The sequence below is a fragment of the Argiope bruennichi genome, chromosome 7, assembly GCF_947563725.1.
Source record: "Argiope bruennichi chromosome 7, qqArgBrue1.1, whole genome shotgun sequence".
Lineage (NCBI taxonomy): Eukaryota > Metazoa > Arthropoda > Arachnida > Araneae > Araneidae > Argiope > Argiope bruennichi.
The window spans coordinates 131,140,713-131,155,377 of record NC_079157.1 but is presented as its reverse complement, the minus strand read 5'-3'; the positions used below and the strand labels follow the sequence as shown (position 1 = coordinate 131,155,377).

General features: G+C 26.5%; 1 protein-coding gene across 1 annotated transcript in view; it reads right to left on the bottom strand.

Moving 5' to 3' along the window:
* The window catches only part of LOC129974972 (filamin-A-like), a 127,732-nt gene that overhangs the window by 25,274 nt on the left and 87,793 nt on the right, over positions 1–14,665 (bottom strand). Inside the window, exons 24-36 of the mRNA XM_056087798.1 lie at positions 14,258–14,341; positions 13,974–14,111; positions 13,727–13,894; positions 12,245–12,391; positions 10,262–10,345; positions 9,997–10,134; positions 8,944–9,117; positions 8,708–8,854; positions 7,560–7,643; positions 6,732–6,869; positions 6,480–6,653; positions 2,739–2,891; positions 322–543 (exon numbers count right to left, since the gene is read on the bottom strand). Coding sequence (XP_055943773.1) covers positions 322–543; positions 2,739–2,891; positions 6,480–6,653; positions 6,732–6,869; positions 7,560–7,643; positions 8,708–8,854; positions 8,944–9,117; positions 9,997–10,134; positions 10,262–10,345; positions 12,245–12,391; positions 13,727–13,894; positions 13,974–14,111; positions 14,258–14,341 — 1,851 coding nt within the window. The remainder of the gene's footprint in view (positions 1–321; positions 544–2,738; positions 2,892–6,479; positions 6,654–6,731; positions 6,870–7,559; positions 7,644–8,707; positions 8,855–8,943; positions 9,118–9,996; positions 10,135–10,261; positions 10,346–12,244; positions 12,392–13,726; positions 13,895–13,973; positions 14,112–14,257; positions 14,342–14,665) is intronic.

Here is a 14,665-nt window from a genome sequence, read left to right as displayed (position 1 = left end):
AAAATTTAGTTCAATCGATTTTGATGGCAACATTTAAAATTTGTAATAAATCGAACAAATGACAAAAATAAATCTATTTTAAAAGCTTTGAAAGAATGAATCATTATCATTTATTAAAATAAAACACACCTTTTTCAATTCAAATATAATCATATTAAAATTCACACAGTTCTAAATAGCATGCCTTTTTCATATTACGAAAATGCATGCATTTATTTGGCATTTTACAAAAACATAGTTCACATTAAAAAAAAAAAAGAACATAATTCCGAATTTCAGCTCAATTTAATTTTTTAACCAAATAATATGGCAAAAATATACCTTTAAATGTTTGTTCCCTTCCAATGATTCCATCTTCAACATCCATGACTTTTACCCTGCTTGGATCACATACTTCCACCAAGAAGGGTTTGCTGGATATCATGTTTCCTTGATGCAGAACTTCAACTTTATAAGTCCCTATTTCATTGGGTTGGTACTCAACTCGGAATGTATCTTGTTTCACACTGTGAATTGATGCTGGTATAAAGGAACCATTGGGTCCTAAGGGGGAGGGACAATAATGATCAATATAAAAGATATATCCGAAATTGGAAATTTGATAAGCATTTCTTATTAATGCATAAACATTAAGAAAAATATACATAATCCCCAACCTTCAAGTATAATAATATTATTTTGTTTTAACAATGAATATATTTGCTAAAATCTATATGGAATCAGAAAAGTTCATGAAGAATCAAATGAATCTCATGTACAAATAAAAGTTCATTTTTATTTCATAACAATCTTTCTTTCATTATCAATGAAAATTTTAATAAATAATCCTTAATACAAAGGAAATTCTAGCATAATTTTCTTAATTTTAGATTTAAAAAATAATTTTAACTGATTTCAATCAGGAAAAGACACATTTTTTTAAATATTTTTTAATGGCAATATTATTTAACATAAATTTCTTTAAAAAAGTAGAAAGGGTAATTAAGAACAAGAAGTAAATGGGTATGATGCCAACAGTGTGCACTATAAAGAACTTGATAGAAACACGTGATGTTTTCTAGCTTTTTGCAGTTAAAATAGTTGTTTACTTCAGTTAAAGATGTGCTAAAAAAGTAAAACCTACACTTTCATCAATCGTCTTCTATATCGTTATATTCAAGTTACCAAGTAATATATTTATTTTGGATGTAAAATTTAATAGTTAAGAACAACTTTCCTCCAGATAAAAAGGTGAGTAGTCCTGATAATTATCATTGTGGGGTATTCTGAAACAGGCTTTTACATTAACAAGAAACTATATTGTTTCATGTGTTTGGAATCTTTCATGATATGGTAGGAAGTAATATTAAATCTAGGAAAGCAGTAGTAATCAACTTGTCAATAATGTTCACTCTTTTGTGTTGCACTAGCTAACATAAAAAAATGTGATCTTCTTACTAATTACTTTTTATGTATTAAAATTTGTTGTTATTGATGATTTAAAATATCTGCCATCAAATATGGAAGAAAACAAGAAAATTAATGATGATGATGATGAAGAAAGCATGACAGTGATTTTGACTCCTTTCTGCCTAAAATGAAGGCTACAGAGAAAGAGAAAATAAATCTTCAAATAATCTATGGCCAATTTTTCAATTAAGTTGCATATTTTTGATTGATAATAATGTAAGTGCATGAATGAAGAACTATTACTTGCATTCTGCAGAACTGATAGAACAGAGGGTAGTCAACTCTATATGATGCATTTGAGGAGTACCAATCTGACTAAATAATAAATTATTTTAGTGGTGAATGTACTTTTTGCAATTGCCAAGATTAAGATAAATGCCATACTACCAAATCTTTTGTAGAATTAAATAATAGAAAAGAAATATTTGTCTTTTCAGGTAATGCCATACAATATTCTGCCATTTTTTTACTACGCGATATTCTATGAAATAGAAGACAATTTTACTGAAGAGAATAAAAAGAAGTTTTTAATAAACAGACTGTCTGATCATTTCAGTTATTATCCTTCTCCTCATTTAATGCATTATTGTGATTACATGCTGAAACATCACTTTCTAATTACATCAGAAACTATGGAGAAATTATGAATATTCCTTTAAGTGAGGCTGGTTAATCAATAAATTATTTCCGGAAAAAAAAAAGACTTTGTTTAATGAGTCTGCAGAACACACTTATACACCCACAAAAAATATGGATATCTTCTCCATCTCATACTGTCATTCTAAAATAAATAAATGATAATAATGATAAAAAAAATTCATTTCCAATAACTCCAATTGATCTTATATAAAATATGATTAAAACCTCTTTATATTTTATTATATTATAGTTAAATATAAAATAATAATCATGGTATTGGAAAGAGCAATAAAATGTTTTTTTAAAAGTACACACACACACAGAGAGAGAGAGAGAGAGAGAGAGGAAGAAAAGAAAAGAAAAAAAACTCTTAAATTATTAAATAAAATCAATCCTCAATTGATTACTATATAAAAAGTAAATGTGAGAAAAGCAAGAAAAGAAATAAGTCTTTCTATCAAAACATGACTCAAAAATAGTATACATTCAATATTTTACATAAATTTCTTATTGCTCATAAAAATTTTTGATATTTATCATAGTCAGATGATATCAAGATGTATCTAAGACATGTTCTTCCTGTGTTCTTTCATATTAAACATTGATGAAAAGTTGATTGTTAGATTATTTAACATGCTGCATACGAGTACCTGTAACTCTAACTTCAACATTTCCTTCAATTCCATTAGTTTCAATGTCAAAGATATTTGTAGATCCAACCAAACCCTGCTTCAGGCCTTCTCCATTGGCTATCAGCCCTTTCCCAGATGTAGGAGAATGCACCTCAATTTTGAAAGGGCTTCCTATAAAATGATGAAAACTTGTCTCATAACTTAAAAATTTATATGCCAGCTTTATTTCATCCAGTTAATATTTATTGAATGCATAAAAAGATAAAACAAAGTGGTAACATATTCCATTAGTTTATCTTTCCATAAAAATAATGCACCACATTAAAAAAAATGGAAAAAGAGCTTATCATCAAATAAATAAGAATTATAAAAAACATTTATTCAAATGGTAAAACATTTTCATAGAAAAGGGCAAATAATAATTTTAAATTCGGAAACCAAAACCATTTACAATCATATATATTTTCAATAAAATTTAAAATTTGGCATTCTATAGAAATCTAAGAATAATGCACACTGAAAAAAAAATCTCCGGCAATGCATTAAACAATATTTTATGTATTTCTTAAGCATTCTATAGAATGCCAAAGTAAGAAATATACCTCTGATTCATTTTAAATAATTATATGGGAAATAACATGATTTTAACTCTCAGCTCAAATTCAAAATTTGTGATTTACATTTTGTGCTTTGTTCGGAAGTGTCAAAATATGTGATTTTACAAAAAATTACTAAACAAAAAATTAGTTTTATAATGTGCTGCCTGAAAATGGGAGAGCAAGATATAGTGTTGGCAAAGAAATCATTAACAATAGACATGCAACATTAATTTAAAGATGAGCTGTCTGCACTCTGAAAAAATTCTGCAAAAAACAGTTTATTCTTAATGAAATTATTTACCAGAAAAGGACAATTGATTGCTGAATTGCTATGATATGATGTTTGTGGAAAACATATTTAAACTCGTTTACCCTGTTAAAGAATATGATGTCCCTGATAGGATGAACAGAAACAATTGAATTTAATTTTCATTTTATATAATTCATCCTGTTATTATTCTATTCTCGTCTGTCTACTATGATTCTAAATTATGAAATATAAATAACTTATATTTCACAATTTTATAGTTTTACTTATAAATGAAATTATTATTTTTTATAAATGATCCAGTGAATGAAATACATATAAAGTCAACTACATCTAAATCTGGTGATCAGAACTTGCAATTTTCTGATCTGAAGTCAAGATTTCCAGTTAATAGATCTAAGCCTTTCCAAACATTTTACTCTCTATTAATTGAAAATCTGGTATTTATGCTGATAACATGAGTTTTTTTTTTTTTTTTAAATACTTTTTCATTTACTCCACAGTCCTTTTCCACAGTCACTCTTTTCATTGTCCATTTTAGCCAGGTACTTAATTTTTTTTTTTTAAATCAAAGACACTTTATATGTGGATGAGTTTCAAATCTCCTGCTAAGATTGTAATATAAGCTTAATTGAGCGATCGTTCATGGGAAGCTTCTTCATTCACAAAGTTGAAGTAATGTTGAAAGAACTAATCAAGATAATGAAAATCCTCATGTTGGTAAGAACTGAGGTTATCCTGGCAATAGTTTGACAGTTGTAATGAGTGTGGCATCTTTCAATATCAAACTTCTGAGGAAATTTTAAAACAACTAGATGTGAGATCACAATTCATTTAAAGAATTTGCTTAGAATTGTAGATATTCCTGATCATGAAATTCCTCTTCAATCAATTCAATTGTTTAGTTCAGTGGAAGCTGTAACAGATGCATCATATGTATGTATGAAACAAAAAGCAAAAATATGAAATGTCTGAAAAATACAGTTCTCTGCGACATTTTTTAGCAAAATGTGATATCAAACCAACATAGCATTTGATTGGTGGAAGTCATCTTCATTGTTGATGAAAGTATTATGAATTTAGTTAATGACAATTAAGATGTGGTTAAGGACATATTCTTAAGTATACTAAAGTTTTTAAAACCTTTGAAGATATTACCCAGAAGATTTAGTTTTAGAAGTTAGAAATGTAATTTAATTAGCAGCTATCTTATATTTTAGCATTATATTGCAAGCAATCTGATTTCCTTGGCGAATTGAAAACACTAAAACCACTTTTAGAATATCTTAAAGGCTTTTAACATCTCTTTCAATCAAACATTTGTAATTTTCCCCACTATGCTATAAAACATTAAAAAAAAATTTCACCTCTCTTCTAACTTCTGACTTTACTTTTCTTATTGTATTTAATTTTTATTATATAACTAAATCATTTTTAATTACTAATTATTAGGAAATATGTATAGTTTAAACATAATTCTATTATTTTTAGAGATACATTTAAGTTTTAAATCATGCATAGTTTTCACTTTTGTGTCAAAATTCACCTTTTTAGTGCAATCAAAAATAATTAATAAGACACATGAGTACAAGGAAGAGAGCAGGCATAAGGCTCCAAAAATAATATGGGTCAAATGCTTATCTAAAGTTTCAAATTCATGCTCTGAAGCCTCTATCAAGGTAGTAGAACAATGAAAACTATTAACGTTATCCAAATGTAAATTAAAATCAATTTCTTGAATTTGATTTAGTTGATTTTCAGTTCAAAGCCAATCTAGTTTTCCTGAATGTTATTATTGAAATGAAACCAGTTATTGATTATATGAAGATTAAATTTAATTTACTGATTGTTTCAACAGGAAATCTTCCAATTGTAATGATCAGGAGCTAGAAGTTTGGCAGGTGTTTGCTAAGAAATGATTTTCCAATGATCGTTCTACATTAACAAAATTGTCACACCTCCCGAGAAGCTATTTATTCAAATATTAGTTTTCAAGCAAAACATTATCTTATTTAGCTGAGATTATTAAAGCTTAGATTTTTACATTACTGAATTATAATGAAGGAACTGAAAACGAGGCCAAAGAATCCCTCTGGTTCCACCAAATTACCAGCTCAATCCAAGCTAAAGCAGTTACCAATACAGATTTTCTATAAACATGAACAAATCTATGTGTCAGTATTTAAAAGTGGTTCTTGAATGTAATTTTCTACCACTTGCTAGTATTGTAATGTCACCATGATTTTTGTAACATTAGCCTGATGCATCTCTAACATTTCTCATGTGCAAAATTTGATTGAATCAATTTGATTGAACTATTATTGAATAATTATTTTCAAATCATTCTCATTAAATCTTAACCACATAAGTTACATTTGTGACTCATTACCTAATGGATTTCAAATAAAGCATATTTACCATTTTATAAAGATTTTGTAACAGTAATTTGCATGATCTATAATCATTTCCACTGACAGATTGGTCATACTTAAGTATGAAGTGAAAATTACAAATGCAATTTAATATGAAATAATTTAAAATTATTTGCATTCTAATTTCCCTTTTGAAGATTCTTGTTCACATACCTACACATCTAAAGTTTTGAATGAAGTTTTTAGAAGTCTAAGTGTCATAATTTAGTTTAGAATTCTAAGTGCCATAGACATTGAAAGTCTGCAAAAACTTTCCAGAAATTATCATAAGAATTATTTGCAACAGGTAATATTCCTATAATTAATCGATCTAACAGTAATATGTTCAAAATAAAATCCAACTGTGCAATGTGTTTTTAATTTTTTTTTTTCTCAAAAGTTCAAGGAACCAGTTGAAAATTTAAATAAAATAATAATCCTTTCTTTGAAGGGTACAATTAAACTGCTGTGAATTACATACCTGGTACATCTTCTTCATTGAATGTAATGTTCACATAATGAGATATTTTGTCTTGAGGAACAAATGTTACATCATATAGTCCACGACTTTTCATTGATACCTCTGCTCTTACAGAAGACTTTCGTGTAGTTACAACAAGTTCTAAAGTTCCTTCCCCTGCATGGGATGCATCCACTACAATAAAGGTAATAAATATAAGTAAAAATACTTGGCAATTTAACTATTTAAAAGAAAAAAAATCAACTGATTTACCTTGAAATGTGCACGGTTTGCCAACAATTCCAGGAACTAGCTTAGAAACTTTCACTTTTGAAACATCATACACATTGCAAAGAAATGGGCTTCCAGGCAATGGTGTATCATCTAAAGTAACTAGAACCTGATGAGGACCTGAAAATAATAATAATAATAATAAAATAAAACATTCTGAACAGAATTAAATAAATTGGTTTAAGAATCTAAAAATAATGTTATAAGACCCCAATTTTTAATTTCAAAATAAAATGTGATCACACATTTTTTTAAATTTTCACTCCCCCCCCCCTTAATTTGCAAATCCTACTAACATTTTTAATTGAATAATCATTAACTTTCTCATCAGCCATTTCTTATACTTTTCTCATTTTTAAAATAAAACTGTCTCAGCAAATGAACAATGATTCATTTATTTATTGACAAAAATAAAATTAGCCCATTTTGTTTTTTTTATTTTCATGTATATATAATTAATATTCAATGTTATTAAGGAAATTATAATTTAAATTCCAAAATAGGTTCAACATCATTTCCATAAAATTGTATTTCAGCAAATCACATAAGTTTCCCTAATCAAATAAATCGGTACAAGAAACTTCCAAAATAATAACAAGTAAAACTTAAGCAATGTTATTTTAAAAAAGTCTAAAAATTTGTTTTAAAACACATTAATTGTTTTGCATTCAAAAATATTATTTTAATCCTAAAAAGAGAGACAAAAAGTAACATAAGATTAATTGCAAAAAAACTGAACATTTATTACCATGCTGGAGTACGTTAACAAAGAAAATTAACTTATATAAAATATTAAAAATCATCACTTGCCAACTTCCTGGGGCTTGAAGCTGACATCAAAAGTAGTGCTAGATGTTTTTTTCACAGTCACAGGCACATGCTTGGTAGCTGGCCCTGCAAAATAAATTTTATTATTGAATTTAGCTTTTAACTTTTCAAAATATAATTCTTTTAGCAATCATAATCTGACAAAATATTTTACTATAATCAGCAAATAATTCTTTTTAAAAAAATTAACCTCGGAATAATTTTTTAAAATGCTTATACAAAATTAAAATGCTATGCTTTATTCAAGAGTAGATCAAAACAAAAATTTAAAATAATATATTAAAAAATAGAATCAAAAATTTTAATAAGTTAATTCTGCAATAATTAATAAATATATGAGATATTCTATTAAAAAGATAGTAACATTAATATATTTTTAATTTTTTTGGCTGTTTGAACTCCCCATTACATGAATATTATAAAATTTCAGTGCTGTTTAGTAATATGGTGAAAAAATTATCAACCATTTTTTTGGATACAGTAAAAAAGTTAATATTTTTAATTAATATTTCAATTCCAATATGCAAAGCTGAAAATATTCCATCCTTATTTAAATGTATTTTTTTATGTAGTGCTCCTATAAATTTAGTTATTAGTATCCTATTGCATTGTTTAATACTTGTGTCATCTTGTTGCATTAAACAGATTTCTATTGACAATACAAGTTAAAATCAATTTTTTTCCTCATAATTGATTAAATAAAAATCTGTGATTTCCAGAATGAACTTTATAATACAATTTGCCATGTGAATTAAGAAAATTATGATAACTAAAATTAACTTTAATTATAATTAAGATAACACAGGATTAGAAAAAAAAAACTGAACTTAATAAAATAAAGAATTGTACCACTAAGAAGTAAAATAAGTATGATTAATAGAAAAATAAAATTATTAAATTTATAAAAAAAAAGTGCTTAACCTAATAAAAATATTGTAGAATCATAACAAAAAAAATTAATAAGAATGATAAAACTTGATGTCAAAAACACTGAAATTTGTGTTTCTACAGAAATGTGCCATATCTAAATTGAAGAAAAATTAAAACTGCTATTAAAGGAACATTAAATCCTCATATTCATGAAAAATAATATAAATATATACAATCCCTGTTTAAGACTTCAATATTACCTGTAACAACAACTTTGCAGACTCCATTTTCAAAATTCCTGGTGTCAACAGTAAAATGAGCTCCTTGTTGTAATGATGTCATTCTTAACGATGATCCTGTCACAACTGATTGGCTGCTGTCTGTTACTTTTACATAACATGGACTTCCTGTGAAAAAATGAAAAGAATTCAGAAATAAAAATTAATTTCCAGATTGTAATATAATTTCTGATAAACAAAATAAAGCCAGCACATACCTGGTACAGGTTCGCCATTAAATTTAACACTTAATGTGTGAGTTTGAGCTTCAGTAGGTTTGAAATTAACTCGAAATCTGGCATTTCCTTCTGATTGAACATAATTTGGAACATTCCGACCACCTACTGATACAATAATTTCTAGATTTCCAGCACCTGCTTGGCTTGCATCAACTGTAAAAAATAATAATTCAATATAACTTTTAAATAAAGGATAAAAATAATAATACTGCAACAGAACAAAAGATTTTCCATCTATATACAGATGCTTGTCCTCCAAAGAAAACACAGATTTTTTTGTAAGACAAGCATCCCTTAGTAAAAAGTTTGCCCATTAGTATCTTTTGACGCAATTCTAATTAAATCAGCCGTTCCATTCATATGATTAGTTAATTGCAATTCATGAATAATTATGCATGAGTATGAGTATTATGTAACAGGAACATATATTGGATGTGCACATTTGTTGCATAACATAATAATGAAAATATCATTAAACAATAAGTTTATTTTATATTGCCAATAAAATAACAATGCCTTTTTTTATAAAGCAATTTTTTTGTATTATTAATAAAGCACTCAAATTACTCATCTCCACTTTTGTTTCTTCAAACAATTTTAATTTGTAATATTTTACTTTGGTTTACAGACCACCAATTATGATGCTGATAGTTTCTTTCAAATTAATATGAAGCTTTGAAAAACTCATTTTAACATGCACACAACGAAAAATAAAAAATAAAATAAAATCCATTGTTCCATTATATAACTTATATGTTATTTCATAGTTCAAAAATGTTTCACTTTAAATAATTATATGTTGCAACAAAGCAAAACAAAACACTTTTGAAAGAATATCAAAAATAATTTTTGCAACATGATAATTTTTATGCCATATATCAATAATAAGAAATATAATAATGCTAAATAACAGATAAAAATTACGATCTGCAATATATCAGACTTTCAACATACAAATAAAACTATCATTTGCATTAATCAATCATAAATAACAATCCTTTTAATCAAATGCTTAATCAAGGTGCAACTCACTGTTGAAATAAACAGGTTTTCCAACTACACCAGATACGATATCTGTTACTTTGACTCTAGATGCATCATACACTTTAACAAGATAAGGGCTAGAAGCAACTGGTTGGCCATCAATCCTAACATCAACAGCGTGATCACCTAATAAAACAAGTAGATACAAAAATAATTTTATTATTATTATTTCAAATACTATTGCATTAAATTTGAAATAAATATTTCTTTTGTGTGTGAAAGCCATAAACCAGAATAGCAAAATGTGTCATACCAACATCCACAGGCGTATATTCAATTCTATAGCCACTTTGATAATTTCCATGTATAAAACATTTCAATGGCAATTGATTTGGACCTAGAATAAAAGGAATTTAATTAAAAGGTGTAATTCTTTTAAAAGTCAGTTTCATATCTTAAAATATTTTCCCACTAGTTTGCTATGTGTACTTGAAAAACTGAAAGGTGATGTAAGATTAATAGTTACTGTAAGTTATTTAATCTTAACAGTTACAGAGACGAAACTATTTAACAGTAAGCCTACAATATCTGAATATTCAAAAAAAAAAAAAAAGAGAGAGAGAGGGAATACTTGATATATAAGAGGAGTCCACTTTTATTTTTACTTTGCCATAATAAGAATTTTCTATAACAAATTTCATAGATTTACAAATGTCAAACCATAGCTCTATGAATCAATACAAAAGTTTCTAAATTTCAAAATAGTAGCAATTATATAATGCACTTATTGAGATGAAATAAGTCATGAGAGATATTGGTAAGCAGCTGGAATAAGATTTATATAATTTTGATTAAATAATTAATTACAGTAAAAATATATCTAACAGTCACAAATGTTTATAAAACAGAATATTCAAATCAATACATTAACAAATTTGCTGTCCAAGTATATTTGTTTATTATTATAAGTCATATTCCTTCCCTATATAGGAAAAATATTAAATAATTAAAAACAAGTTATATCATAAGCATCACAAAACATCAAAAATATGTAGAAAAGAAAGGCTATATTCATCTAAGGAAAGGCACACCATTTTAAAATAGTATTTTTAAGTTTAAAGATTTTAATTAAAAGGAAAATTAAATTAAATGCATTTTTATAAATTCATAGAAAATATAATGATAAAGATTTATATATAAGGTGATGAAAAATCATGATAAAAAATAAAAAGAGAATTCGATTATCAATAAGATATTTTCAAACTAACCTGACTCCTGGATTGGCATGAAACAAAAAATAATATATATATATATATATATATATATATATATATATATATTTAAATTTCACATAGTAGGTCACTTAGACAAAATATTATTAACATAAAAACAAGCCTTAAAAATCTCACTGCTATTATTTTAAATTTACAAATATTGTAATTTGAAAAGATTTATTGTAAATTTATTTCAAGACAAATGAATTCATATATTATTTTAACTACATAAATTATAAAACTACTTTAAATAATATTAAAACTACATACATTAACTACACAATTCAAATATAATTTTAACTATATTATAAGTCACAATAAGAAGTTTATTTTAAAACATGAAAAAATTGTTTTAAACAAAAAAAAAAACTATAATGTTATTATCAGATTTACGGCAATTATAAACTTGGTATTCAGATGGTAAAATGTTGCAAATCACTTCCACTGACATAAAATTTTACTTGATAGCAACTTTAGAATTCAGGTGTAATGAGAAACGTACATGAACCAATACCTTATTAATGTTACTTATGTGATTTTGCCATCTGCTAATTCCAGCTGAGAGGCAAAAAATTAAGCTTTTGGAGAAAAGTAACTTCTATAAATACCAAATCTGTTGCTTAAAAACATCGAACTTACAGTTATAGAATGCCATGTTAAGTTGTATTTCACTATAGTCTGTGTAATTTTTGTAGGCGTTTAAGAATATTAGTTTTTCCCACTCTTCACTCTTTCCATTTCTCCATTTCCATGGTTTCGAAAAAGCTTGTGCTCTTTTTCACGCCAGTACATTTCGGGAATACCTTCAGAGCTGTGTAAAAAAAAAAGAGTGACACTGTTACCTGCCTCAGCGTTACGAGGCAGACAACCAGTTATGAGGTAGAAAATGTGACCTTGAACCGCCTACAGAAAATACAGACTATAGTCTTTATGAAATATTTATTCACATATAAATATTTATAACCAAATACAAAACTCCATTATGAAGTCGTTTTGATGCAATAAATAAATGCATAGCTTACCAATTACAGTTGCATGAATTTCTCCAATATCAACTCCGCCTGTATCAATGATAAATTGAGCAGGGCGATTTACAGGAACTCTTTCTATACCATCCCCTTTGACCCTTACTTTGGATGAATCAACAACATGACATTCAAATGGACTTCCTGTGAAAATTGCAAGAAAGTTACTTTTTGAAAATTTTATACATAATTATTTTGTGTTATAAAAGAATAAAAAAAAAAAGACATATTTAAAATATTTCCCAAATTTAATCAGAAATAAATAATAAAAAAAAATTTTAAAATGTAATAATAAGTTGTCTTATTGCTTTAAGGTTTAATTTTTTTATTCATTGATCCTTTTTTTTTAATCCAAATATATATAAACTTTCATATTTGAGTTTTTAAAAGCCTTATCTGGCTGAGAAACTTCAATCCGAGACTTGCAGATTTCATCCTAAAACTGTCTAGGCCAACATTTTTCAAAATCTTGTAGGCCAATGAGCACATTTGCAATCAGTAGCTCAGAGTGGTTGAACTGAGTGTTGTACACTTTTCCCTAAGTGAAACTTAAATGCGATCCAATTCTCTTGGAAGTGCTCCAAGAATACATTGTACCCCATATGTTGAATCTAAAGTTAGAATCATAATACCTAAATGTTCCAAAATAGCTTTGACCAATTAAAGTTTTACTACTATGTAAAATGAAAAAAAATTTAAATTGTCAAGTAATTACATACATTACATTTTACATAAAGAAATATATGTAAAATGTAATAAGTTCTAGATTACATTAGGTATATTTTTCTATGAATTCTACTATTAGGTTTATATTTCTTAAGATAATGCAAGACAATAGCTAATTGTGCACTACCTTTTAAAATGTTGACATCTGAGGTTTAACTAAACATTCATATTCCTTTCACAAATATTTGATTAATAAAATTTTCATAAATATTTAGTATCTAACCAACAGTTTAAGAACTTAATTAGTGGATGGGCTTGAATTTTCATAAATTTACAAATCAGTGTGGTTCTTAAAAATAATTTTTTTCTTAAAGATATCAATTACTAAATATAAAAGGGATATGTAAAAGTGAATTTAGTCACGGAATATTCAAAATGCATTTCTAAAAAGCAGATTTTACCAAAATCAAGATTTAAAATAAAACCCATGATTCTTCAAATAACAATTTACACAGTAACAACTTATTCCTTATATCATTACTTAGAATATGTAAAACACACAAAGAAATATTTCATGGAATTCTAAAAAGCATTCACAAAAATGTTAGTTTTATTCTGTGAATGAATTATATTGAAGTATCTATTTTTCAGCTTTTCACTTAACAATCTTTACTTCTAAATTTTCATAAAGTAAGAAATTAGATTTAAATTTAGCTAATTACATAATAATTTTATACGATTGGATTTTCAGAAATATGTAAAGTAAGAAATAAGACATCATTGAATAATTAAAAATGCTCAGTAGAATCTTACCAGGAACAGTTTCACCATTGAATTTTAAATCAATTATGTGACGTTTAGCCTCTTGAGGTGTAAAGGAAATTGCATACTGAGTAGGGCTTTGTGCTTGGGGGACAGTAGCAACCTGTCCCTTATTCACAGCCACTTCCAAATTACCCGGACCAGCATTAGATGTCTCCACTACAAACATATTTATGAATATTAAATAAATTAAGAGAAATGCCATAATTTGAAGTAAAAAAATTTTAAAAATATTTACCTATAAAAGTAACTGGTTTTCCTACTAATCCTTTAGGAATTTCTTTCACTTTAATTTGTTTCACATCATAAACTTTAGTTACAAAAGGGCTTTCACTCAAAGGATTTCCATTAACAAGGATATGAGTTTTATAATCACCTAAAGAATATAAAAAGTTATGGTGAAGAATAATATATTACACTATATTATGGTGAAGAATAATATATTATATGACAGTAAAAGAGAAAGTAATATGAAATAGTGTGCAATAGAAATAAACATCATTCATGAAGAAATTTACATACCAGTCTTTTGAGGACTGAATTCTACTTTCAATGCATTATCAGATAATTCCTTTATTTTGTAAGGAATTTTATTCCCATCTGGACCTAGAAATTAGAAGTAAACAATTTTAAAGTTTATTATTAGTTATTCTTTATTCCAAAGTTTATTATTAGTTATTCTTTATTCCAAAGTTTATTACTATTAAATTCTTACATTCAATTTAAAACAAACTATAAAGAAAATAATGCTATCATTTTAAAACTATACCAAAATTTTTAAATCCAAATCATCAGTCAATACAGAATTTCAAAGCAAATAATTCAATAAGGATTTAATTGAAGAGCCATGCTTTGACAATCTAAATTTTCTACATGTCCAATATCCTCAAATTCAAAAGAGAATTCCATATTTCAACACCACAAAAGTGA